This window comes from Triticum urartu, chromosome 4 (assembly GCF_003073215.2).
Source record: "Triticum urartu cultivar G1812 chromosome 4, Tu2.1, whole genome shotgun sequence".
NCBI lineage: Eukaryota > Viridiplantae > Streptophyta > Magnoliopsida > Poales > Poaceae > Triticum > Triticum urartu.
In genome coordinates this window covers 599,514,748-599,542,665 of record NC_053025.1, presented here as the reverse complement: position 1 = coordinate 599,542,665, position 27,918 = coordinate 599,514,748, and the positions used below count along the sequence as shown (strand labels likewise).

The 27,918-nt window shown below is 41.9% G+C and overlaps 2 protein-coding genes across 4 annotated transcripts; one reads left to right on the top strand and one right to left on the bottom strand.

Moving 5' to 3' along the window:
- The first annotated feature begins 1,985 nt into the window (after positions 1-1,985).
- On the top strand, positions 1,986-5,170 carry LOC125553034 (electron transfer flavoprotein subunit alpha, mitochondrial). 2 transcript variants are annotated; one of them, XM_048716779.1, is made up of 9 exons: positions 2,009-2,027; positions 2,060-2,161; positions 2,848-3,030; positions 3,194-3,405; positions 3,584-3,744; positions 4,107-4,265; positions 4,384-4,436; positions 4,591-4,731; positions 4,832-5,170. In XM_048716779.1, exons 2-9 carry the CDS (start codon positions 2,078-2,080, stop codon positions 4,907-4,909), a joined length of 1,071 nt encoding a protein of 356 aa, XP_048572736.1. In that variant the 5' UTR covers positions 2,009-2,027; positions 2,060-2,077; the 3' UTR covers positions 4,910-5,170. The 2 variants fall into 2 exon arrangements, with proteins under 2 accessions (XP_048572735.1, XP_048572736.1); XM_048716778.1 differs by having other exon boundaries at positions 1,986-2,161.
- Positions 5,171-6,275: 1,105 nt separating this feature from the next.
- On the bottom strand, positions 6,276-20,607 carry LOC125553033 (DNA-directed RNA polymerase I subunit 1). Of its 2 annotated transcripts, XM_048716777.1 has the most exons (22): positions 20,462-20,607; positions 20,174-20,355; positions 19,916-20,075; positions 19,531-19,824; positions 18,747-18,923; positions 18,466-18,642; positions 18,237-18,390; positions 17,107-17,294; positions 16,408-16,671; positions 15,525-15,613; positions 15,307-15,454; positions 14,959-15,165; positions 14,566-14,868; positions 12,347-12,488; positions 10,463-10,668; positions 10,098-10,300; positions 9,148-9,346; positions 8,715-9,031; positions 8,414-8,554; positions 7,494-8,301; positions 7,280-7,405; positions 6,913-7,025 (listed from the first exon to the last, which is right to left on the bottom strand). In XM_048716777.1, exons 1-21 carry the CDS (start codon positions 20,462-20,464, stop codon positions 7,322-7,324), a joined length of 4,446 nt encoding a protein of 1,481 aa, XP_048572734.1. In that variant the 5' UTR covers positions 20,465-20,607; the 3' UTR covers positions 6,913-7,025; positions 7,280-7,321. The 2 variants fall into 2 exon arrangements, with proteins under 2 accessions (XP_048572733.1, XP_048572734.1); XM_048716776.1 differs by lacking the exon at positions 7,280-7,405 and having other exon boundaries at positions 6,276-7,025; positions 20,462-20,606.
- Between the last annotated feature and the right edge of the window lie 7,311 nt (positions 20,608-27,918).

The following is a 27,918-nucleotide window of genomic DNA, read 5'->3' as shown; positions in this document are numbered from 1 at the left end:
AGAATTTTGAGCCAGACGGCGTAAAGCCCCGGTTCATATGGTCGGTGAAGACAATGATCTCACCGTCCTTTGGTTGCGGTCTTTCTTCGTCCGGGTCAGGAGCACGATAAGACATGACATTTGTTTCAGGTAAATACCCAACGGTGACAAAAATCTTTCAGAGTGCTCTCGGTGACTATGGAAGGGACCCAGTTGCAAGTTGTCATCGTCTTTGGCGGCATGGTGAAAGTGCAACCTAAAAGAAAACAATTCACTGGCTTAAATTAGTTGGTGGGATTGCAAGTTAAAGTTTACAGTGCATGTTTATCACGGCGGCTTAAACAAGGGCTAATGATATATGGATAAGCCAGCTAAACCGGCGGTGTAAGCCGCCATGATTAGAGGCATTCAAGATCTACCAAGGATGTAATTTGCTAAGTGTCAGGACAAACAAGTTCCGCAGATTGACGGTATAAATTTGGATCTACCATTTTCAAAAAAAGGGAGATAAATTCATCTGCAAAATAACGGAGGAAGAGCAGAGGAGCCCTAGAAGCAATCTGGCGCAGTAGGGATATGTTCTAATGTTTTAATAGGCACGGAAACTGCGGCCGCACAAGATTTCTTGGCTTTTTTGGGTCTAATCTATGGATCTAGGACAAAAAGGAAAGGAGGGCAGTGACAAACATCCATGAACTCCGACGAACACCAACAAAACCCTAGTAACAGATCTATGACCAGGGAAAAGAAGCTTACCGAGATCGTCAGGGAAGCAGAATGGCGCCGCAAGTTTCTGGTCTATTCAGGGCGATGCAACGGCCAGAGTTGAGGCTGGAGACAGGAGGTCTGCGGCGGCGAAGCTTGAGCGGGTCGGTGCGTCACAAAAAATAATTTTCATGGTCACAAATAATAAAATTGCCACGGTCTATAAACTAAATTTGGCATGACGAATTACTAAAAAATGCCATGACCCATGAATTAAATTTGTCGTGGTTAATTACCCAAAATTGCCACGGTCAATTAATAAAATTGGCCATGGAAAGTAGTTAAAAATACAACGGTAGTTTTAAATCTAGAAGAAAAAAATAGATGAAATATATCATGGCGACTTTAGTGTAAACTCTATGGCAATGATAGTGTAAATATCATGGCAACATTTGGCACAAAAAAGTCATCGAAACATATCAATATGAGATGTAATTGTGAAGATTTTATCGAGACGGATTTTTAAACGAAACTTTTACTTAAGAGATAAAACATTTTTAAGTCTGAGAAACCAAAAAGATTTCGCTTATGTCACCTGTTTGATGTGGCAATATAGGTGGTAAAGGAGACGTTTGGACCATGTTACTTCATGCCACACGTGTGGCAGGAACGCGTGCGTGCGAGTGAGGAGGATCTTGGGATGGGTCAGAAGCGGGCCTGGGTGTTGTCCGTACGCCCGCAAAGACCCCCATGTTTGTCTCTGAATTGTGGCAAAAAGTGCGTCCAGACCGCTATACAGACCGATACAGACCAACATTAGATGACACAACACGTTCGGACCACGCGGTCCAGACATATGCAGGCGATTTAAGGATTGATGTTGGAGATGCCCTTACAAAAAAACTGAACCAAATTTTATGGGCAGTTTTCGAGAATCTTGATTCTGGAGAACCCTATGCGAAAAGAAGTGCTAGTAAAAACCGTTGGAAAGTGGGAATACCATTGAAATTCATCAATTGCATTTCCAAAATACCAAATTATGACCGGGTATAAATAAATAAATAAATGAATGAAATGCATATCATAGTTGGAATGCATTTTCTTTAAAACAGACAAGTGCATTCGAAGCTTTTGCAGAGTGCGCGGAGAGATGCTTTTCCATTTTCCATTAGCCATGCAGAAATGGATCAGATATGTAGGCTGACGTGGCAGTAAAATCTGGACCGCGATGCACACGTGCGCAGATTGGTTAGTCCGTTGCTTGACGTCTCTCTACTCTTCTACTCCACCCCCGGAGCACATCTCTGCTCACTGCATTGCCCCGTTTCTCAGAGAGAGAGAGAGAGAGAGAGAGAGAGAGAGAGAGAGAGAGAGCGAGAGAGAGAGGAGGCTCATGGCGGCGGCGGTGGTGGCGGGAGCGCTCCGGCGGGGAAGAGCCGGCGCCGGCGGCGCGGCAGAGAGGACGCTGCGTAGGCTCGTGAGTCCCCTTTCCCCCTTCTCCCCTCCCTACGCGCGCGTTCGATCCGATCCGGTTCCGAGGTAGAGCCTCGTCCCCGTCCGAGAGCCGGCGACCGTGGCGATGACGGACGCACCGGTGGTGGTGGTGGTGGTGGCCAGCCGGACCAGCCCGACGACCGCGGCGAGGCGAGGGGAGGAGGGGCGAACCAACTCTGTCTCTCTGTCTTTCTCGGACAGTTTCAGTTCCATGACTGCCTACTCCGCTCCAGAGTAGCGTGGGAATGCTATAAGTAAAGGAAGAAGAATTTGCGTCTTGATCTTGTAAAGATTTTCACACGCGAATGGAATTACCAGAGTTCAGTGGTGGTACAATTCATTCCACTCCTCCTTGGATTGGATTGGGTTCAGGCTATTGCCTCACCTGTGCTAGGTTCAGGGTCCTATCCTATGAATTCATTTCCTTCGTATCCATCCTGTACATGCCTGCTACGGCCTCTTCCTAATGCTGCATTCTGTGTCTGTATCACCTGAGTGGAAGCTACCTTATGCCATTACTTCTGCTGAATTATTATTGAATTTCAGTCTTGCCTCAGCATCATCATCACCTAAAAAAACGTTAGTTTGCCCTGTGTCTCCTGCATGGTGGATCCGCCGCCGCAGGCCACGACCCTCGCAGCTTGACTCTGGTGTTCTCCTTCTTGCTAGGTGAGCACACTGATCATAGCGGAGCACGAAGGCGGGCTCGTGAAGCCCTCGTCTCTGAGCGCACTGGCGGCCGCCGAGGCCATCGCCAAAGAGAATAAGGTGTCTCTTCTCCTCGGTGGATCCGGACCGACTCTGCATAAGGCTGCCGAGCATGCTGCATCTAGCCACCCATTGGTCAATGAGGTATTGTTACTTACTGACTAGTCAGCTAGTATCTGTGTTTGCATAACTGCATCTTTCTTTTTCTTTTGCCATTTCAGTTCTGACTTCTGAGAGGGTGAAGAGAACTTGGCGAGAAAGGAAGCAGATGTTCATTTGTTTATCTGTCGGCTCTCTTGCGTTGCAGGTTCTTGTTGCAGATTCAGACATATTTGCACATCCTTTAGCCGAGCCTTGGGCCGAGCTGCTCCGCTCCGTGCAGCAGAAAGGGGGATACTCTCATGTTATAGCCTCTTCGACATCGTTCGGGAAGAATTTGCTTCCACGCGCCGCGGCTCTTCTAGATGTCTCCCCTGTCACGGACGTCACTGCAATCTCTGAGCCCCGGGTCTTTGTGAGGTACGATACTCCACTCCACTGTTTTGTATTGTTTTATCAGTAGTGATTCATCAACAATACAAGATGGACAGCAACCTTTGCTTTTATTCGTAGGGTAATCATCATATGCCTTGATGTTTTAGCATAGCCAACTCGATGATATATATCATATTTTGATTAATACATACTCTTTTTTAAGGCCAATCTATGCTGGAAATGCACTCTGCACTGTACGATATACTGGGGAGTCTCCTTGTATGATGAGTATTAGATCAACATCATTTTCTCCAGCTGCCGAGTCTATGTCAGAAACTAAAGTTGCGCCTATAACCCAGGTTGATCTCTCTTTCCTCAGTGAAGGTTTGTATAGTTTCCTCGCCATATTCTTTTATTATCAACACCCTTTTTTTATTTATAGAGTTGTTATTGTTAATTCTGCATTACCTTTCTTGGACCTTGGATCTATTAAGACGATATTCTGACTTCTGCAATAAAAAGTTCAAGGTCTGATTTGAGTATTACTAGATTTCCATTTCCAAGCACTTATTATGGTTTACGGTCCATAGTTCAGTCTTGAGCAGGCGCTCATGCTTGGGTGTGTGGGTGGTAGTGTCACTGGTGTGTGCGTGCATCTGCGGGTTGTATTTATTGTTACAAAACATGCTTTTACGGATCTATAAATGATGCCACGTATTTGTTAAACTCTTTCCTTCGGTGTGCAGCTAGCTCAAGGAAATCTTCATGGGTGAATCTTACATCCCAAGATACAGAACGGCCAGACCTGGCAAATGCACGCGTGGTAGTCACTGGAGGCAGAGGTTTGAAGAGCGCCGAGAATTTCAAATTGTTGGAGCAGCTGGCAGAGAAACTTGGCGCCGCAGGTTTGCGCTTTTACTTGATTGTCCATTGAACCTAGGTGACACTGAACCTGTGAAAGCCAGGCCTCGTGTAAAATCCATTCCTGTGCACACGGTTTTACGTTTTTTCCCCCTTGTGTAGTGGGTGCGACCAGAGCTGCCGTCGATGCAGGATATGTGCCAAATGAACTACAAGTAAGCTCCTCGAGTCTATCAGAGTGGCATAACCAAATACTGGCAACTAAATGATTCATGTTCTGATCTTGTCCCTAGCTTATGTACTCGGTATACAATCCCTCCCGTCGGTTACCATCTGATGTATCATCTTAACGCCCTGATTTCTCCGCAGGTTGGGCAGACCGGGAAGATCGTTGCGCCTGAGGTCTACATTGCTTTCGGGGTTTCAGGGGCGATACAACACTTGGCGGGGATGAGAGATTCCAAGTACATCGTGGCGGTCAACAAAGATATGGACGCCCCAATCTTTCAGGTTCAACTCCGCTCCCCCTGCAGACTGAGCTTGGAGCATCGAACCCCAAATATCGACCGCTGTTATTGATCCCGCCCTGGTTTTTGTTTCTGCTGCACAGGTCGCGGATTACGGGATCGTTGGCGATCTGTTCCAGGTCCTTGAGGAGCTCCTGGAGAAGATCCCAGACAAGAAATAAGTGTCGGGAGCGTGTCAATCATCCGTCATGTTCCTCGTCAATGCGTGGAAGGGGCTTTCGTCGAAATGTGTCATTGTTGTATGGTTGGCCGGTTAATAAGCACCTTGCTGGATAGCGGTGTGCAAGCAGCATAACTGGAGGAATGTGTTCACAGTTGACATTTTTGAAATCTCATCTCCCCAGTTTTGTACATATATGCACCAGAATATTGAGTGCATGTGAATAATAATGAAGTCATGGTTAATCCAGCTATTGGTACAACATTTGACTCACTACAAGAGGCTTGTTACTTGTACTACGAATTTTATTCATGGGGACCTGGCTTTGGAATCAGATATGCAAAGAGCAGGCTCCGAAAGGGAGATTGTTTGTGGTTGTGTGGTATGGTTAACATGCATCTCGCTGTGCACAAAATGATACGCACACACACACACGAGGACTTATATAAGAAATTTTGCATGGTAGTAGGGGCGAATAACTGCAGGTCTACGAGGTGTGGGTGCAAGGCTATGATATGATAGGCTGCCAAGAGCTGACGACAATGGCTGGTAGTACATACTTCCTCCGCCCCATAATAAAAGTAGCTAATACTCCCTCCGATTCCTAAATATTTGTCTTTTAAAGATTTCAAATGAACTATCATGTACAGATGTATAAAATGTAGATTCACTCATTTTGCTCCGTATGTAGTCATTTGTTAAAATCTCTGGAAAGACAAATATTTAGAAACGAAAGGAGTAACAAATAAGAGATCAGATCTGGACCACTTACTGTCGTAAAACTACATAAGCATGTACTGAGTAGATGTGCGCACCAAAGAAAAGGGTAAAACAGCTACTCCCTCCGTTTGTTTTATAAGACGTTTCAAACAGCTTGCTTTGTACTATTGAACGACGAGACGACCATGAATTCAGTTAAAGCGTCCAGGTCGAAGACCAAAGGTAGAAAGAAAATTAAACTAACTGCAATGCAACGGATGCATCTATCATACTCCCTCCATTCCAAAATATAATGCACCCACGCTTCCCAAGATCCAACTTTGACCATAAATTTAACCAATGAGACCAACTGCGACGGAAGAAAAAATTATATAATTGAAAACTTTTTTCGAATACGAATTCACTGATATAATTTTTGCTCCCGACGCAATCGATCTTGGTAGTTGAATTTACGGTTAAAGTTGAAGCACGTAGATAGAGGAAACACTACATTATGGAATAGAGGGAGTATCAAATAGATAGAAAGTTAAGCTACATGAGTAGTAAAGTACTCCCTCTGTAAACTACTATAAGAGCATTTAGATCACTACTTTAGTATTCTAACACTCTTATATTAGTTTACGGAGGGAGTAGTAGATACACAAAGAGGTGAGAATCACATCGCTTTGCTCTTAGCAAGCACAAAAATGTTATTCACATGACTAATTCCTTCAAAACACACGAGTGATGGCTGGACACGCAGCAACAGATTCTTGTGATCTATGACAAAGCAAGGTCCGAGTAGGGCGCTCTTACATCACCGCCCGCTCCTCCAGGGTGATATTCTGCATCAGCCCGAAGGCACCGGTCCCGGTCTTGGCCGGTTTCCCCAGGGACACGGTCGCCGAAGGGCCCGTGAGGTTGTCCACCTCCCCATGGTAGGCCGCCTCCATGATGAACCTCGTGGCCTGCTCGAAGCTCATCTTGCCAAACGGCGACGTGCAGAACCGGGCCATCCCGAGGCTGTTCATCGGTCGGTAGGAGCCTCCCGAGGTCATGTAATCAGCCGCTAGGCTCAGGTGCCTCGGGTCTACCTTGATGCCAAAGGGCTCAAATACGGCCTTCACCTCGTTAATGATGGTGGCCCTCGCAGCCTCCACCCCGTATGTCCTCAACATAGCATGTATGTCGTTAGATGTAAGCTTGCGGACGTTCAAGAAGTCCTGCAGATCCCAGAATACCTCAAAGTCCAGTCCTGACGTTTGCAGCCCTCGATAGGCTTCTTCCCTCTCTGTCTCTTTTTGCTTGGTTTCAGTTTCACCTTTCTTTTTCTTCTCTGGCCAAATAACATTACATAGACCTATGTTTTTGTTATGGGATCCACTGACAAATAGGGACCTCAATGTCTTCTGGGCAATCTGGAAAAGCAAAATTAAAGGCATCTTCTATCAGATTTTCTTATGCCCAAAGTTTTATAAATCCCATAGACTCGCAGAAAGCCTGGTCCGACTAACTTTCTCAAATACTGATTTAAATTGCCTACAAACTTCTAAATCCAAAACATAACATGATCCTAATCAAATGCATGTATCACTTCTAAGACACATAGATGGATTACTGCAATGCCATTACTCATTGGAACAATGTACAACTAAACTTACAAGATGTCAGCAGCAGTGCTTGCCGTGACACAATTGAACAGCACGAGAAAAGTTTAGACCATAAGCATACGGTGGGCATGATACAAGTTCCCCATGGATTCATAGTATAGGCAGATCAACACATGTTCAGAGAGGAACTAACAAAAAAAAATAACTTATGTCGTATTCAATTACTACCATCTGAAAGAAAAGCAAACATATAGTGTTCTGTTTATGATGAGGTACCTGGGATAGTAAAATATGTGGTTCCTTGTGCAAGATGTAGTGAACCTCAAAATTCAAATCTGCGCTTTCAACATGAACAGTCAGCTTTAACTTTTTGCTGCGTTTCTGGGTTATTTGTGCCTGCTTCTGCTCCTTCAAGTTTTCCACCGTTTCATTTCTCTTTTTCTTGAGTTTAGTAGCTGCCAGCCCGCCTTCTAATTTTGCAGTCTTGTTACTGGAATCTGACAAATGTCCTTCGTCATTCTCTTCTGATTCAACACCAGACTCAGCTGGATCATCCTCATTATCAAGTTCATGTTTTGTCTCTTCATCAGGGTCACTGTTCATGCCATCTTCATTTTCAATATCATCCTCATACTCCATCTCATCATTCTCTTGTCGTTTCCTCTTTTCTGCATCAGCTCCCAAGTCATCCTCATTTTCATCGTCACCATCACTCGCATCAGACTCGTCACCGTCGGTAGGTCTGCCCTCGGATTCTTCAGGACCTTCTGATGGTAAACTCTCAGTGTCCTTTACCCTTGTTTCCTGGATTCCACTAACTTTGTGTAGCAAATTTAGGTGTTTTTCGATTGCATATTCCATTGCATCAACAAACACAGTTCTCAAGGATGCTTGACACTCATCTACTGTAAGTTCCGACTCAGGAGGGTAACAGTCTGGTGAGAATAGTTTTAGATGCAACTTATAGAGACTCGAAATATGCCCATTACTGTTGTGAAAAGGAACTGTGCATACTTCAATTCCTTCCACAACATCAGCCAACGTAACACCCCTTAGTTTTTCGGCCAGACGTGCAGCATCCTTCCTAAATATCCACATGTAGAGAATTAGTGCAAGTATCTTGTTGAAATTCTTGTTTACTTTTTATAGAGGAAAGTTGATATCACATCTTTAAAATAAAAACAAATAAATCTCACCTCTTCTTGCCTTCATGCACAGGGCACTTCATATAAGGCGTGCCAATGTTAGCTGATGCTTTCATTAGGATTTCCTGTATGCGAGGCATCCCAAGTGTGACATTCATGTCCCCTCTTCCAGCAAGATGGAAAGTGTTGAGTCTGCAGGGCATGACAAAAATGTATACAAGAATTTTGAATGGGTCCCCAGATAAGAAATGCAATATACCCCGAAACAAATAAAAAAAATGGAGTCGATATTGAAGTAATGCACATAATATAGTTCTAGTTCATGTAAACAGATGTGCAGAAATGCTCTTACGTCATCTGCGTTGAAGGTTCTCCTAAGGATTGAGCAAGGATCACACCAACAGCTTCACCAGGATCTACAAGGCTAGCCACGTACTTGACTTTCAGTAACTTCATTAGTTCCTCCTCCTTGATGTTATAACGGCAGCGACACTTCTTTTTAAGCTTGCGGCAGCAACACTTGTTTTCTTTATGAAAATTTGTTGCGCTTTTGGTGAGCTCTTGAGGCAGTTTAGTAATGTATTTGGACTTGAATGACAGGGGATCGCCATTGTAGATATCAAGCTCACCCTTGTACCTGGCAAGCCTGTCAGACACAGCTTTTCTATTCTGTGATTTGGAACAAATTGCAAACAATTAGCAGTCCAATCAAACAAATGCATAGAGCAAGGCATACTACAAGTCTAACTTGGGTAGTTTTATAGTTGGGAATGTGAATGTCTTACATCAGCGAGTTCTTTAAACTTTTTGAGAAAGCTACTTTTATGGACATCAACTCCATCTTCTCCATAGCAGAATTGTATGATTGATCCATCAACATTACGCACAGAGTGATCATATGAAACGAACAATGATTCGAGACTTTTGATAAGACAACGCTGAAGATATCCACTACGAGATGTTTTGACTGCTGTGTCAATCAACCTGCAATGAACATACACAAGCTAAACATCATAACAACAAAAGCCACTGCACATGTAATAATGGATGGCTCTAAGGAGATGATATATCTGATTATAATGATGAGATGAGATTGCCAATTGAGGATATGAAAGTATCACTGTTATATGAGAAATATTTTCTTTTCCACCAAGAGAATAATAATTCTCCTTCGTTAATACTAAACAGGGATGCTGCAAACACACGAGAGAAGGCGATAACTGGAGGTAGATCAAATTTCTTGTGTTCCAACGGGCTTCACATCAACATATTATCAAATTTATCAACCACTCCATATCCAAATAGCATTGGTTCATCAAGAATACTTATGTCCACGGAGCAAGTTTAAAAGCTTGGCACGCCGATCCAGGCCAGAACTTAAGTATGATTTTGAGATGTCAACATTATTGTTTGTGAAGTGATTGATGCAAGAAAGAGTGTGCAATGTTGTGCGGAAGTAACATTGTTTTGTGTGTTTCCAATACTATGTCAAATAAGGGCAAACAAGCGAACGATTTATAATAGGAAGTAATTAGACCATTTGTGCAACTCACTTGTCTCCACTTCTAACAAATACGAACAGCCAAGTATGCCTGATATAAATCGATATACATTTAAAAACAAAACATCTGCTTAGAAACAAAGCTATAAATGTCAAACAACGCTGGGAAAGTGTATGCATTGATGCATAAAAAGGTAGTTTCTTAAGTATTAGAAAGAGCAAAGAAACCTTTACCCATTTCTGCCAGCCATACAATGGAAATAGTACTCTTGAGGGCGGAGACCAGTTAAAAATCTGTCACTGACGTAACCACCAGCTCTTGAAGAACCATCCCATGGTGGAAAGCAAGGTAATGACTTCCCAGATATCATTCGTGGAACACGCGCTCCTTCTAAATCTTGTGAGCCTAGCAATGACGAGATTTGTGTCATATTAACCTAGCAAGAGAAATGAAGTGGCAGGATATTAGGCCAAGTAGGTACGCTTCGAGTTTAGAATTGTATCTTCCATGAAACAATTCACTTTCCCAGGTCATCCAATATATTTCGAGTTCAATACAGAATATTGCATTGTTCAGCAACCCTGGAAAGAAAACTTACATCGCCTCCTTTTGCTCCAGTTGCAGTCATAAGAGTGAGACAATTTTTAGGAAAGGGCTTTTGTAGACCATAGGGAAACATGTTCTTATTGACCTTAGTTGTTAACCCATTTAGTTCGCTTAACATTGCTTTATCCAACGCAACGTTCGCAGATTCTCCTATTCTCCGAACAACCTTTTCGATGTTCATTTGCAATTCCACTAGATCTGCATAAAAATAGCAAATGTAATAAGGTTGCAGCTCCAATTTGAGTACAAACAGAAAGGCTGCTGTTGTGGGCTAAAGAGGTAGCCCAGCCCATTAATACCACAGATGGAAAGTAGGCTATTAGTATTATCGAAGCATCTTACGATTTTATGACTTCACCAGAGGCAAACAATACAAAAGTATCACAATATGACTTGTAAAATTGCTAGTACCACAAGAAAAATATGATTATATGTGATCCCACATTTGTAGCCCAGCCCAGATTAGATGTAGTCGCTGCAGATCAAAGAAACTAATAAACTGACTTATACCTTGTTCCTTGATGGATGTGGTACAAGGGATGCAGAGAAGTCTCTCAAGTAAGTCACTTGCTCAGCTGTCCACAAGATGAGCTCTCTTGTTCATGGGTGTATCATGGGCTATGCTTTGTAAATGGTAGCGCATCTAACATAATAACCTTTAAGAAGAAATCTATAGAATGTTTATGTTTTCCCAAACAGCTACGTCGATAATCCATTAGAATTATATTTATGTAATGTATAAATTTGTTATATTTTAAGAACTAATACTACGATCCAATAAAAAGTACTTTTGATTAGAATCCTGATACCGACAACATTGGTTATTGGGTAGACACAATCACATAGGTATGTAGGAAAGTGTTTTTGATTAAACAATGAGACCACTTTAATTGGAGAAAAGATAAAGTTTGTGTCTTGTGGTAAATCGAGTCATCCTTAACTAGCATGCAATCCATTTTTGTTCATGCAATAATAAATAAGAAGTTGTTAAGCGTGAGGGTCTCTTCGCGACAAGTACGAGCCCCGCCGCCAGTGACATATTAACCAGTATCCGGACAATTGTCCAACCCTAATCAGCCTGTTGTGAATCAAGCACGCACACATCGGCTGCATTTAGCTAAGTTGCAATTTCAAAAAATGCAAATCATCACAGGTAAAACTTACAACGTCGAAATATTTGTTATTCGTTGCAAGTACTAAGCGGAAGTGGCAACTCAGACAGCAAGCAGATGGATCTAGGATTTTCTTTAAATACTGGTCACATGCCGCAAAGGAACGAGAAATATTTTGATAACACACACCAAACATCCGGTCAGTATTCTAAAAGGCACTATGTTCTATTTCGCGGCACCACTATGCTTCGATGGTCCACTGCAACCTCAGCCCTGGCCACCCTTTAAAGTGTTACGCAGCCCAGCAACGCCAGAACTGCAAATTAGGCAGGTACCACAGCAAAAGCTACCTAGGTGCCCCCCTCATGCAGACTTCAGGATACTGTTCACAGACTGACAAGGTTTCTGTTTTCAGGACTAGTAACATCTCAAGAAAAGGACAGTTATTTTGGAGGAATTGCTATTTTGTTAGTTTATTTGGGAGCAATTGCCATTTTGTCAGTTAGCATCTTGTGAACGCAAGATGATTTGGGTCCTTAAGATCTGTGATTATTTTCTTCACTTCCTTCAGTTGGGACCCTTACTGTTCCCAAAAACCAAGCAAAAAACTATTTTTACTCATTAAACAATGGGATTGAGGATTTGATACTCCCATAGAGCATCTCAATGAGAGAGACTAGCTGTCCTCATAATCATTTACAAAATCATTATGAATTCGTGGCTTGCACACAAAGTATTTGCTGTCCAGATAATATTGAACAAACCTGTATCAACATCTTTCTTGCACAGAAATTTCTTATGGGCTTCTTCACTGTGTTCCTCACTTTTCGACAAAAAATCCGTCCTCTCATTATTTGACTCTTGGGATAGTAACAGATCATCTATTCCACAAGTAAATCCATGAAACTGCAAGAATTTAATGTATCTTAGACCAACAGTAACATAATTGCAACTAAAAGTACTGTGAAGAAACAAGACAAAACCCAAAGACAGTGTGCCAAAACCAAAGGAAGTTAAATTCATAATAATAGAACAACTTGGAATAAAGGTGACAACAAATAGGCCACAGCTTAGACACAAAGGGAAGTACATATTACTCCTGACCTTTGGCACTAGCCACTAGGGCTACTTAATCCCCTGACATTTGAAACCGAGTAATTCCACCCTCAACCTTTGTAAAAGCGGTTAAGTAACCCACCTGAGCATAAACCGCTACACCGATACCCCACCAGCAAACAACTCACACCATCAGCGAGCCACTACCAGTACTATTATCACATTATTTTTCCCTCTATTCCCCTTCTGCACAGATGGCGCAAAGAACAGAACCACGACCAAACCTCAACTTTTGAGCTCTGTTCCATTCCTTCTATGATTTAGACCATGATCTGGCAAAATTTCTTTTAAAGAAAATACTTTCATATCTACAGCATCATTAACGCTCTAAAAAATCCAGATCTTTATAGCTCAATTTTAGCTAAGCTACAACCTAGCACTAGTTTTCTTGCACGGCTCATGTCCAAGCTCCAGCCATGCATTTTAAACTGTCTTGCACCTTCTCTCTTGCCCTAGATAGTCTGCCAGCATCCAAACTGGCGCACATTCATCTATATGTGTTGCATCACTTTTTGCATGCAACTTCAAGTTACCATTATGACAAGAGTAATACTAACATTTAGATCACCAATATTTTACAGTTCAAGGATAGCATCTCACCACTGGAAACACAAATAGCAAAATATAATAGCCAGTTCCAAAAGGTTAGGGGTGATGTGTACATTGTTTTTCTAAAACATAGTGATTGATTAGCACCAAGCCATCCTAAATAAATCCAAACACTAGAATTATACTGTCAACCTGAATAGTGGAGTAAAAACAATTTTCATAATCCAATTACCCAAACCTATACTGGGTCGAGATTGCTTCAAGAGAGATCGACTGATATATCACGATGATAAAATAATTTCACTAACTTGCTAGTAAATGCTAATTAAATGATTTGAAAGGCGAGAACAGGAAAACATAATGTTCCAGTAGAAACGACAGCTATTAACGCCTATCTTATATTATCTTCTGGTTCACTAGTCCAAGCACTAGTTATAAAAAACAGATGACTGATTGAGCATCAAGTGAACCAATGCTATTTTTATAAGGAAAAACAGCAGGGCTTAATAAAGCATATTATAATAGGACAGTGCTCTAATAGTATGGTGTTACAAGCTTCAATATGCCAAAAGAAAGAATTAGGTACAAATAGGCAACTACTCCCTCCGTTCCAAAATAGATGAATCAACTTTGTACTAACTTTATACAAAGTTGAGTCATCTATTTTGGAACGGAGGGAGTATATTTCAATCAAAATAACTACGGCCTATTTGCTTAGGCAACACAAAAGTAAGTTGTATCACGCTGTTGTGGCAGCTGGGTAAGTTTTTCACATGATCTACCGCGGAATGACAATATGGTTCAGCACAGGACTAAACGTCTTCAGTTTGCCTCTTGCGGCGCTATATGACTCAAATAGACAACTCAACAGTGGATTGGCCCATTCAAAGTAGTCCGGTATGCAGATCCAGATTAGATTTCCTTTTCATTTCTTTATTTGCTACATAGCACGTCTAGATGAATTTCCAAGGCAGATTATCTGGTTGCATTGCCAATATGTGCTGCATGCTGGTGAAGAGTATCAATGGAATTCTTTATTTGCTCCAGATAGCCATCACGCTGGTCATGACTCATGAGTATTAAAGGAATACAGTCTTCCAACTAAAAAAGAGTAACTAAAGATGACTAGAAAATGCTTCATTTTTGCCAAAACATTCAAGAAGCACGTCTAAGGTCTAGAGTGTTTAATTGGTTCAACTGTTTTAGTAGCACCAAATTCAAGGAAGAGTAGACCGTGCTACTGTCTATCACTACTAGCCTAGCAGTCAGACACTCTACCTATAGTGAAAAGATACAAAAAATATGTTTTCAAAGTTACCTGCAAGAACAATGTAAACAAGCGGCTGAAAATCGAGAGCAATCTTCCAGCTGTATCTGCACCATAGAGTTCATGAACTGTATGTACTATCCCGTGATTCCCGAACTGGTTCTTGTCTATCATGCCCTTTAAGAGCTCATTATGGCGAATATATAAAACTAGTTCTTCAGGATCTCTAAGTTTTTCTCCTTCAGCAACATGGCGTACTTTAGCTGTTAGATATTGTACTGAAATTTTCCCTTTCATCTCCACAGTAAATGGTGGGTGGCCTTTCGTTAAATGGTTCAAGATGGTTGTTATGACCTGCACACAAAACAAAAATGCAGCTGACTTTAAAGCAATGTCAAGATCAAGACCAACAGTCACACATGTTTCTTTGTATAAACATCTAACCTGTTTTCCCGTCCACCGCTCTGGCTTCACAAAAGCTGGAGGAAGAAGTTCCAATGTGTCATCATCATTCACAATGGATACCCTTTTACCAGATTGACAAGGACCACGAGTTGAGGACACACAAGACCCATAGACAAGCTGACTGTATTCCTCACGGCTCAAGAATGTGTCCACTTTTGTCAGGAGAACAGCACCAACAATGTGGTCCTACAAAAATACAGAAACAACTGTTATTGCTTGTCAATATCACAGGCATGGCGAGTTTGCTAGTTAGAATAGATGCATGTGGCAACTGACTATACAACAGTTGACATGGTGAAAGACACATCTGCATATACATAGTGTTACCTGAATGAGACCTCTGACAGCCTCCCCACTCCTTGGACCAATGTACTGCTTATTTGCATCAACAATGTTGATGGCCTCAGCCCGAGATATTTCATCTTGCGGGAAGTGCACATTCATTTCATCCCCATCAAAATCGGCATTGTATGTACTAAAAAGAAACAAAATTATTTCATCATTTGATATAAGCAAAAGAAAATAACAGGGACATCTCCAAATACCTGCAATTGGCATAGTGCATTCGAATTGTCTTCTCTCCAGGCAACACACGAACAACATGGGCCATCATGCTGGGCTTGTGAAGAGTAGGCTTCAAATCACAAGCAGAGAGGGATTAGGGATGTAGACTAACAGTTCGCTGCATCTACAAAAGCTAAGTGTTAATGCTGTCACAAAAATCCTAAAGCAGTATGATTGGCAGCAGAGTGGTGAGTGGTTGCAACTCCAGCCAAAAGTTCACTATTAGATTGTGATGTTCATGTTTTGACTTTATAGTGAAACACATCCTGAAACTGGCAATGCCAAAACTATGAAGTTGGCCTGCCAAGTAGGGCTACAAGTCATGGGTCTTATGTCGTATGCAAAATTGCAGTTGATCTTGGTATTTATATCGTCTTAAATTTTAAATAAAACCATGAGATGAAAGCGTAGTTTTGCATGCACCTCATAGACCCAATATAGATTTGTATGTTTAGCTCTATGTACATAAAAGAATGAAGAAATTAACACAGCTACAAAAACTAGCATGTGGTGCCTGCCCGCACCTCATAATTACATATACTCCCTCCATTCCATTGTTGGAAGTTCTAGGTTTGTCCTAAGTCAAACAATTTAATTTGACCAAGTAAATAGAAAAATATGACAAACCTAGAACTTCAAGTATTTTGGATCAGAGGGTTTGCCTCTTTACAACAATGCTGCAAATAAATTATAAATGTGTATTTGCATGGAAAAAGTTGCATCGAAGAAGTAATAATAACAACATTAAAAAACACACTTTGCTAAAACAACAACGGAATGAGATTGAAGAAGGTTTTTCCTTTGTTTTCAAGTATTGCTACTGAAGAAAATGGAATGTTAAGCATGCTAGCAAAATATTTATACCTGTCTGTTGACCAGTACAATGTCACCATCTTGAATATGTCGATATACAACTTTGCTTTCAAATTCACATCTAGGGTCCTTCCCTGGTTGAGAAATTGATCCTCTAGAAGCAAGCAACGTCTTAGCAGTGGGATGACGTTTGGAATGGTCAGCCTGTAATTTATACAGGTTATTGTTAACCTTGTAGTGTGTCGCGCCAGGATGAATTTCGGCGCCATTACGTATAGCTCCTCGTAGATTTTTGGCATTCCAGGGCGTCACTTTCTGCTCACGAAAAAATATATCATGATGAATCCTGTAAATTACATACAAAACAAAAGAACAGCTTGGATACAGGTTAAGATATATCCATAAAAAGAGAAACATCTTCTGTATAATGGTGTGTCTTCTCTCTTCCCCGCATCTCCCAAAAAGGTGGGACGCAACTGCTAACTCAACAATAAGAAAAAGTACCTCTTATTTAATAACTAGCAACCAATCCAACTTCAATGTTGTTCAAGAAGAAAGGATACAAAGTTACCAGGAGTCATGTGCTTTATTGGATAGGATAACACTAGTAAGATAGCATGTCTACAGCGGTAAAGAAAAGGCTGGTGGATATTTCAAATATATTTAGAGCACAAACATAAACATAACCATAGAAATATTAATTAAATGTCAATACAGAAGAAAATGCAGGTCAATCCATGATGAAAGTACCTCAGGATAAGTCAGCTTTGAAGCAGCAGCAGGAGGAATGCCAATTTCGTTAACAGCCAAAAACGGATCCGGAGATATAACTGTCCGGCAGGAATGATTAACTCTTTTGCCCATTATTTTCTGTCGAACAATCCCGGTTTTCTTATCCACCAATTGCCGTACACCATGACCATCTTTATCGCTTTTTACTGCCACCAGCATAAACATTTCGGAAGAGTCAGACTTCTTAGTGGGGATAAATGTATAAAATGCATGTAAAACCAAGCCCATTAGTGAAGGCAATGCTATAGTAACCATAAGACTTCTACTAAAAACAATCATAAACATTATCAATGACAACAAATATATCTGCATGTGCATCATAATTCTTCAACGCAAGCACAAACAAATTTCTGAGCATTTCCTAAGTTGATACTCCCTCCGTTTTAAAATATAATGTGTTCTATTTTTTGGAAAGTCAAACTCCTTATGTTTGATCAAGCTTATTGAGAAAAGAATCAACATCTACAATACCGAATCAGCATCAGTGGATTCATCGTGAAATCTATTTTACTTATTTGGTATTGTAGGTATTAATATATTTTTACTATAAACTTGGTCCAACATAAGAAGATTTGACTTTTAGAAAAAATCAATACATCCTACATTTTGGAACGGAGGGAGTAGGTCATAACAATGCAGCCAAATAAGCAAGGGCACTACATTCACATTAATCACTGCCCATAAGAAGGGCACATAACAATTCAATTCTATTGGCGCTACGTAATTCCTGTTCTTAACTAATATATATAACCCTGAAACTAGGTGATCTAGTTGAGAATAGAGGCAAGAAACTCCAAGGCAGAAAGAACTCTACCAAATTATAAGAGCATAATCTGATTAGGGTCGAAATTGTAGAAGCAAGAAGCAATCCAATCCATATTATCATGAATTGCCATATATGACTGCATATAAACAACTGAGAACAAACTGGTAACAGCTACCATGTATAGCATTCCGAAACTTGATTCAACCAGTTATCTAAGTAGAGGAATCCAGAGATACATGTAACATGTTTGCGGTTTTTTTTGGTCGAGTGTCAGAACAAAAAGGGATGGTCTAATTCATTAAAGGAAAGAAAGCATACTAACCAAGGCCTTTACTACTATCGTAAAATAAATTTACACTTGTTTGCAGATCCCTCCATCTTGTAAGAATATCCATGTGATTAGGATTGTCATGCTGTAGCGCAAGATTGGCCTCTTGCACTTTACTTAGCATAACATTTTGTGGATGTTCCATAATCTATACCCAAACAAATTAGCATGATTAGTTTAGAAGAAGACTCGGTGAATTAGTACAACTATATGGTCTACTTACTCCAAGGCTAGAGTTAGTTGAGGGACGGAATCTATTTGGTGGCACAAGCATACTCTTCAAGAAAAACATCTCATAGCCCCTCCTCTTTTCTGATACACATAAATTCTTCTGAAAGTCGCATAGTAACATGCAGAACCTGGCTTCCTTTTCCCACAGGTCTTTGAGAATAGATTCAACCTGACGCAGTTCAAAAAGAAAGAACTCAGTCATATGCTGCCTGTAGAACATGCACAAGGCATCTCAATGTGACTTCAAAACCAAAAAGGAAATGAAAATGCAACCTCTGTAGCCAAGAGAGGCCTATCATCAGAAAGGTCTTTTGTTTGATTGCTTGATGCTTTAACTCTATCATCCGTAAGACCAGAAACACCAGTTCCATTTGGGTTGGAAATATGGCCATCTCCTTCAAGATTATAATCGGTGATTGCTTTTCTTCTTACAGCAGAACCATCTGTACCCTGCAAATCACGTACAATGAGGACCTATGATGCAAGAAAATGCTATACACATAAAGACTGTGAGATGATGACATCAAGGATTAAATCACACATGCAAAACATGAAGTAGAGGTGGGCAGTAATAGTGTTGATCAAGGCACTATGAAACCTAGAGATCACAATGTAAGGCATCCAAGATGATAAAACAAGTGCAAGTATATATAGAACCCCAACAAGGATATGCAGAGTAGTTAGTAACAAGCAAACTTGTAGAATGGTAGAGTAAGAGAAAAAGCACAGCTACAAGATTATGTCTAGCTTTCATTGGTTTAATCGGAAATTTTCTCGCCTTCTCTATTTAATTTTGTATTCCTTTTGGTTGGAGTAGTTCTTGTTGGGTTTCATCTAGTGAACAGGAGGAATAATAGCAATATACAGAGCCGCAGTTCATAGGAAAATTTGGCCTATCCTCTGTCCTAATGTGCCTAACGTTATTAGTTTGTATATAGAAGGTAGGTAAGTACACCTGGTTTACTCAGGAACACTGAAATTCAACATATTTAAGCAGAAGCAGGATGAAGTAGGTCCAGGTTTTCAGACAATGACAGTGGTACAGCTCGAGACATACCTGAATGGTGAGCCAACCATATATCTGGCATTTGATGGGCGGGTTCTTCATGCCGCAGTTTGCACACTTGTTCACCCGCTTTTTCATCAGCTTGGAGAAGATAGAATGGGCCTCTTTCAACTGGATGGATGTCCAGATTTTGTTCCCTCGGTCAGAAGGGGACGCCGGTTTATCAACCGAACCGTCCTCGTCCATTTCAACGCTTTCCTCCGAAACAGCGGAATCTTGCAAGTTCTTGGCCTGGACAACATCGCCCCTCGCCAGCAGCTCAAGCTCACGGGCGTACCTGTCGACCTGACAACGAAAGGCCCGAAATCATACAATGAATCCATGGAAGGGGAATTATCACATCACCACTGCCAGGATGGACAACGAGAGGCGTTACCAGCTGGGCGCTGAGGCGGAACTTGCGGCAGGTGAAGCAGGTGGAGCGGAGGAGGTCCCGGAGGGTGTCGAAGAGCAGCGGGTTGAAGAGCGGCTTGGAGAGCTCGATGTGGCCGAAGTGGCCCGGGCAGTTGCCGGGCTGCTGCGCGCAGGTCTTGCAGCTGCTCGGAGTCGGGACGGCACAGAATCATCCATCAATCTAGTCTAGCAACACCGGAAGGAGAAGAGACAAGGGGGAGAAGGGGGGAGGCTGGCTTACGTGTCGTTGGCGTTGACGGGGCCCATGGCGGGGTCGAGCAGGCCGCCGGGCACGGGGCACATCTTGGCGTCGAGGCGCTCGGACCTGGTGAGCCGCTTGACGCTGAGCCGCCGGACCTCGTCGTCGGTGTAGAAGCCGAAGAGGATGGAGTCCACCTCCACCGACGTCGCCTGCTCCTGCTCCTGGTGAGGAAAAACAGACAGACACACACGGACGGACGGGGTTATTACGGCCTGAGAAATCGCCGGCGTGCGGCGGGGACGAGGGAGGGAGGGAGCAGGAACTCGCCATGGCGCGCCGCCGCCCGCCGGCGTTGGAGAGGAGGGGGTGGGGAGGGGGGCGTCGGAGCGGTTCGCGGCGGCTAGGGTTTTTGCGAGAGGGAGGGAGGAGGGAGGGAGAGGGTTTAACGCTCACCACCGCGGCAGGCCCATCGTAATAAGCCCATGCCTCCCAGCGTGCGCGCGCACGGGAGGCGGTGGCCTTAAGTGGGCTCGCTGTTCTCAAAAGATTAACCTGGCTTGGCCCGACCGACCGAATTCATCGGCCCGTCTGGCTGCGTGGTTTTCATTATTATAATACTTTCTCCATTCCTAAATATTTGTCTTTCTACATATTTCAACAAGTGAACAAAATGAGTGAATCTACACTCTAAGATATATCTATATACATATCTGTATGTGATAGTCCATTTAAAATCTCTAAAAAGATAAATATTTAGAAATGGAGGGAGTAGATAGTAGTAGATCTTATTGCGAGGAACTCGCCTTTTCTTAACCCAGAAAAAACGAGGAACACACTTTTTTAACCTTGTGTGTGATGAACTTTTTTTCCTAGGAAAACTTTCAATCTATTCATTATCAATCACGATAGTACAATGAATACGAGAAATAATAAAAATTACATACAGATTCGTAGACCACGTAGCGACGACTATGAGTACTGAAGCAAGCCGAAGGCGCACTCCGGCATCGTCCCTCCCTCACTGGAGTTATGTAAAACTTATTGAAGTAAACAGTCGGGAAATCGTCGTGCTAAACCCTATAAACCAACACATAAAACTGTGTGTGATGAATTTTGCTCGATCGTTTAAAAACTTGGTGCCATGCGTTGTAAAAAAAACAGAACTTGGTGGATGCTCGGCAGCTAGCTAGCCGCATGTATTTTCTTCCCTTATTTATTTGTGCAACTAGCTACTGTCCCCGGTTATTTTTAGTCTGCATATAAATTTTGTCAGAAATCAAAATATCTCTATTTTGATCATATTTATAGAAAAGAGTATCAATATTTACACTGCTAAATTAATATTGTTACATTCATTGCGGTTTCATAGTGTATATATTTGGTGTTGTAGATGTTGATATTTTTTAATACAAATTTGATCAAATTTTATAAAGTTTGATTTGACACAAATCTAATACGGGGAGTAAAAAGGACAGGAGAAAGTACTAAATTAGAACTGATTGCATCATCACACGGCATTCAAGGAAGCACCCACTCACTTTAATCGATCTCTCAACATCTACTATAACACTCAGCTCCCTAGGGGGTAAAGGCCTCTCAACAATTGAGGACATTGGTCTGGATTGTTTCCCAACAGTTGGCCGGCAATTTTTCAATGAGCTCTCTCATTCAAATGAGGTGTTTAATTTTAAATTTGGTCACGACTCAAATCAATCGGCAAGAACCAGCTTTTAAAATTATAGCGGTCTTATGCATGCTCTTATTACCTCACAAAAAAAATGCCAACATGCAACATTGTAGCATCAATATAATTTTTGGTTGAGTTCCAATTTTTGATTTGGTCAACAGTTTCTCAAGGAGCTCTCCCATTCAAGTGAAGTTTTAACTTTTTGAATTTGGTTCGTGATTTTGACTGGTAATGATTTATCATATCAATCGACAACAATCAGCTTGTAAAGATACACCAGTCTCGTGCTCTCTCATCACGTGATAAAAAAATGCTAACACACGGCACTATAGCACCAATACCCTACATAGTGTGGGTTCATTTGCAGATAACACATGACTATACTCCCAGAAAGAGACCACCAAAATAACAGATTGTTAGAAGAGAAAACACACTTCATCTTCTCCCATACACACCAAACAAATTTTTGTATTAAGTCATAACAACACCAACCGCACGGCGAAGCACGCCCATTCCTTCTAGTATATAAGAAGTAAGGAGATCAACAACTCTGAATGGTAGGGCCATGCCTTAGAAAACCAAGGGTGGGTGTGAAATAAAAATTTAGGCCCCGTGTCTAAATGTGTCATTCAAAATATTTAAACTTAAATCATTTCGGCAGTATTGTGACTTTTTCAAAGGACCTGAATTTTTAAAAAGAATCAGGACCTTAAAGAAACAACTCAATGAGATAATCATTCGATGACACCAATACATAGGTGATTGCAGCAGCCTTGTAGTTCATTGCTCTCTTCTACGAATTTGTGAAGCCACCAACGGAGAATCAAGGAGGAGACAAAAGGAGTAAGGGCGTCTGGAATGCTGACCTCAAAACCGCACACCGAATTCGGGGGGGGGGGGGGGGGTGGTAGTCTACCAGCACTGATGCGGGAGCCGGCCATCCAACTGTACCCGCACTCATATCAAAACAAAGTTCAACAAATACTACACCATACTATAATGATCACAAAAGGAAGCAAGAGAATATGCTATTGCATATATTAATCCTTGCGCTCTTACACCAGTGAAATGCCAATTAGCATCTAGTATAAACGAGAATGACAACAATATTTAGGGAAAAGTCCATTTTGAACCTTAAACTTGTAGAGCTTAGCTAAATCAAACCCCCAACTCTGAATCCGAGTTGTTGGCACACTGAACTTATCGATCCCGGTCTAAACATCGAACCCCGGAGTTGTTTGGTGCACTGGGGAAGCGAGGATCCTGGGATTACCACATCTCTCACATCGCTCCTTTGGTGGCCCGGCCAACCTGAAAAATAGTCACGACTTTTCTTTTGAAATTTGAAAAATGTGCGTGATTTTGAAAAATCTTTGCAAATCTGAAAAAAAATCAGAAATTAAAATATGTTCTTAAATACGAAAAATCTTTAGGAGTTTGGAAAAATGTTCGTGAACTCAAAAAATGTTTGCAAATAAAAACAATTGGAAGTAAAAACATTCTCATAATTGAAAAATCTTCAGGAGTTTGGAAAGATGTTCAGAAAGTTTTTAAAAATTTCGAAGTTGAAAAATGATCAACACATAGAATTGAGCATGTGTCATAAAATGCTCATTGTATATAAAAAATGTACATCAAAGTAGATACATAATGTTCATGTGTTTTTTTATAATAAGAAAAGGAAAAATATAGAAAGAAATAAAAATAATTAAGAAAATAAAAAACCTAAGAAAATTGTAAATAAAATAGAAATAAAAAAGGATATAAAAGTGATAATAGAAATTACAGAAACAGAAAAAAGAGACAAAAAATGTTCTACTAGGCGGCCCGCACGAGACTAGAGGTGGAAGATAAATATGACAGGCGGGTCAAATCAATCCACGAAAGTAGAAAATTATGATATTTGTGTGTGTGTGTGTCTATATATATTTCATGTGAAAAACAGCTTCAACATTCGATTTAGACCGGGATTGATAAGCTTAGTGTACCAACGACCGGGATTCCGAGTTGATGGTTTGATTTAACTAAGCTCTACAAGTTTAAGGTTCAAAATGGACTGTTTCACAACATTTAACAAGTCATTCGGATTTTCCCCTTCCTTATTACATACATGTCTGCAGATACAGATTTTTAATATAAATCAGAAAGCAAAGGTGGTAAAAAAAATTCTCACTTAGTTCTTTCTTGTAGGAGTACAAACAAAGAAAATAAAAGATGAGCAGATCTTTTTATTAGACAAGGCGTTAAAAAAAAGAGAAGGGAACTTGTAGTACTTAATTGAGAAAAAATGTCCCCGTAAGGTGTTCCCGGGGGTGGGAAGGTCCAGGCTTGATTCAGGTCAGGTGGGACGGTGCGCCCAGCTGCGTAGACAGTTGTCAAGCGCCATGGGCTCACGATGCTTACTTGGACTAGTAAGTGTGCACGTGCACGCACGTCTCGACAAATATTACAATCCTATATGAGAATTCACGTGCATAGGAAAAACATTATGATAACAATAAAAAATACTACAAATCATCTATAATTTAATTAAGTTCCAAGAAACGCTATAATTTAGCATTGTATGCATAGAGTAACGACACAAGAAATTATCTTAGTAATTAATCACTAATAAGCTTATGCAATTCTCTTGGATGTTTTCTCCAGCTTCATTCTCGATGTAGTTGAGCAAGTGCACCACAAGTGGTATTATGAGAATCAACATTCATGCACCGTATCTGGCATTATAAAATAAGTTTTGATGGAGGGAGTCAATAAGTATCATGCATATCATCATGCATAGAATTTTACTTATGCTAATCTTATTGTTGAAAAAGAAAGGCTTCCTAGGCCGCCAACCTCTATCAGATTTGCAATGTCATTAGATAATTTTCTTATATCTCCCTGCGACTCTGCATGCTGATTTCCCCCCAACATGATCCAACAACAGTGCCTTTATAAATAAAGCAACTCACTCGCAAAAAAATTTAAAGCAACTCAAAGTGGTGCTGTTAATTGACAGGGTACTCTCTAACCTTGTTTGCATTCATGAGTTGCAGCTACAATCTCAGACGACCACGCCTCCCTTATAATACATCTTATTCATAAATTTGTTTAGGTATGGTTGCAAATCTTGCTAAAGATCGATGCTTCAACACTGACCTTTGTGGGAGCATGAACTGAACACCATAATCTAGAAAAGAAACAAGTTCCTTATAAGGAAAAGAAACAAATGGCATGGAGATGAATAATATTTGTAGTTATTCACTTGTAAGCACCACCAAAATAAGCTAAAGCTTACACCGGTTTTGGGAAATTTCCACCAAATCTTAAACCACCCCGTAAAAAAAAATCTTAAACTAATGCTTAATCTCAAACCAAGAGGAAACATCAAACCTGGGAAAAGGAAATTGAAATAATGTGTGTCTTCTCATTTGTTTCATTCAAAGCTAAAGGAAACTAAAATCTGATACATTTGTAAACTCCACAAAACATGAAGGTGGATCAGACCGCAAAGTACCTCCACATTGCAGTAAAAGGTACTGGTACGAAATGTAGATAGATAAAAAGATCTGGTAAAGAACCTAGATCGAGGGTATAGAAAATCGAAAACCCAATAGATACATACAATTGATTCTTAAAAAAAATACAATTGAATGAAATCTAAGCAGGTGCCACTAACCTCTCCTCTTGGTACTCTTGTGCAGACTGAACACAAACAACCCAGCCTGAAACAATGGAAGCATAAATGTATACATTATGAGCTTACGGCGGCAACACCGCTAATTTGGGAATCAAATATACCATACGCATTTTTAACTTCAACTTACAAATGAACTTAAAAACTGGAGTTCGAAATATAAAAAAAATCTTTTGCGGTATGAGAAATACATAAATGGGTAAAAAACAATTAAATTCGATTTACCGGCACTCAAAGACAGAAATTTGGAAGAGGGTGAATGATATGATAGATTATTCTCGATTTCTCAGAAGAAGAAACAATGTGGAGTATGAAACATTAACTAGCACAACTACTGTATGTCAGTAGCAAACATTGGTATGAAATAGATGTCTAGTTCTCCATTGGCAACGCATCTTATTTTTCTTTCTCTCGTTGCAATAGCAAAAATAGAAGAATTTATGTAAGTGGACTGAAGTTGTTTCGACTGCCTGGATAACAAAATATTGGGGGATTTAACATCAACGCATTGTAGTACCAAATACAAGCTGGTTAGATAATAAATATTAGGGCATTTACAACAAAAAAAATGGTTGAAGAAAATAGTATAAGGATAGAACAGTAGGCCTACTGTATTTAGTAGACATACAAAGAAACACAGAGAGAGTGAGTAGAGGACGCGTCAAAAAAAGTGAGTAGAGGAGCAACTGAACATGGAAAGCATGGAGGAGTCGCTGCAGGCAGGTGTAGAGAGGATTCAGGGGTTGGCCGGACTGACCTGCGACGCCGTTGCCGTCACATTCGCCGTCACGTCGCCTACTTGTTCTCCTCTCTGTTTAGTTTGTGTGGCTAAAATAGAACGCAGGGGGAGGAACAGGACTTACACTGTTTATCCATGTTGAACAAAGACATCTTGCGGGTGTGAGTTGTGACAGTACCGGCCGGGCGGCCGGCCATGAAGGGATGATAGCGGACGAAGTACACAACCAACAGCTCCTTCTCCAGCTTTGGATCCGGCTGAGGAGCGGAGCCGCCGACGGGCCTGATGCCCAAGATGGTACGGGTCCCATTGGACGACTTCCGTCCACCATGGGGGCGACGGTGTTGCAGGCGAGGTCAAATATAGGGCCCGGTTGCCGAGGTCCTTGGAGGCGACGATGAGGTCGCGGAGCGCGGCGTGGTCGAGGTCGGCGTGCCAGCCCGGGTCGGCGTGGGTATGTCTGGAGCGGTGGAGGATCAGGGAGAGGGCGGCGGACACGACGCGGGGGTAGCCGCTGCTTCCGCCGGCCGGGGCATAGATGTCGACATGTTGTACATGATGCTCGCCTCCGCCTTGGGCGGCCACCAGGTCAAAGTCGTCTAGGCACTGCAGCACCACCATCTTCTTCCAGTTCCTCGTCTTCGGTTGCGTCGACAACGACGGTGACTCCGCCGTGATCACCTTCCCTCTCTTCCGCTCTCATATTCTCCTGTGATTTTTTCTTGCTTTTCCCCATGGTTTTGTTCACGTACGTGGGATCGCCGGAAGTTGCCCATGGCTCCTCCTCTGTTGATCTGATGAAGCGCGCGGAGTCGCAGGTTAGTGATCGATCCATGATGGGAGTTTATACAATCTGGGCGGACCGGCGGAGAGATGATTAGATTGATGCTGCCATCCCTCTTTCTACTCTCCCTTTTCCTCCCTCCTCCTGGCCGCCTCTCCAGACCTCGGCACCTGGTGCACCTCCCGCGGCGGCGAGGTCATCGTCCAGGAAAGGCGACGGTGCTGCCGTGCGGCCAAGGAGCCCTCATTGTCTTGGAAGGCGGCGTCTGACCGGGTGAAGACAGGGAGTCGTCGGGATTGAGGGAGAGGAGATTCGATCGCGATCAGTTTCCCCTTTTTGCGTGCATGCGTGATCGTAGGGGTTGCGCTGTGTGGAGATTTCCTCTCTATGGTGTGAAGTACGGCCAGTCAATGAAAATTACTATCTATGGTGAAGTACGGCCAGTCAATGAAAATTACCATCTGCACATCAGGGAATAGATTAGATTAACGCTAGCTGTTAGATTAAGTTTAGTAACGCTAATTAAATGATGGTAATGGGTCCGTGTACATCTACGGGGTGCGTTTAGAAAAGATAATCTTTGATTGTTTATTCCGTTGGCGAATCTGTCGACCATGGCCTTCCGGCGTGGCCGTGGCGCCGGCGGCAGCGGGTCCGTGCCGCCGGGCGAACTCTCGATGAGGCGGCTGGTGACAGCCATGAGCTTCTCGAACTCATTGCCGTTCAGGGGCAGAGCTACAGGGTGGCCAGGGTGGGCCGCGGCCCACCCTGGGATTTTGGGTCAGTTTATTATATACCTATGGATTTTTAACTGGGCCAGAAAAAAATCAGCCCAAAACACATACCGATTGATCCAGCAGCGGAACGGAGCCACGCCCTCGTCTCGTCCACTGCA

What these genes read in the sequence shown, in the direction of transcription:
- LOC125553034 (XM_048716778.1), top strand. Translation starts at nt 2,078, where the DNA reads ATGGCGGCGGCGGTGGTGGCGGGAGCGCTCCGGCGGGGAAGAGCCGGC. An exon ending in GAGCCCCGGGTCTTTGTGAG is followed by an intron (nt 3,406 to 3,583) that starts GTACGATACTCC and finishes CTCTTTTTTAAG; the next exon opens with GCCAATCTATGCTGGAAATG. An exon ending in TCTCTCTTTCCTCAGTGAAG is followed by an intron (nt 3,745 to 4,106) that starts GTTTGTATAGTT and finishes TTCGGTGTGCAG; the next exon opens with CTAGCTCAAGGAAATCTTCA.
- LOC125553033 (XM_048716776.1), bottom strand. An exon ending in CAAGAAAGATGTTGATACAG is followed by an intron (nt 10,669 to 12,346) that starts GTTTGTTCAATA and finishes ATTTTTATGCAG; the next exon opens with ATCTAGTGGAATTGCAAATG. An exon ending in CACATATTTTACTATCCCAG is followed by an intron (nt 7,026 to 7,493) that starts GTACCTCATCAT and finishes TTGCTTTTCCAG; the next exon opens with ATTGCCCAGAAGACATTGAG.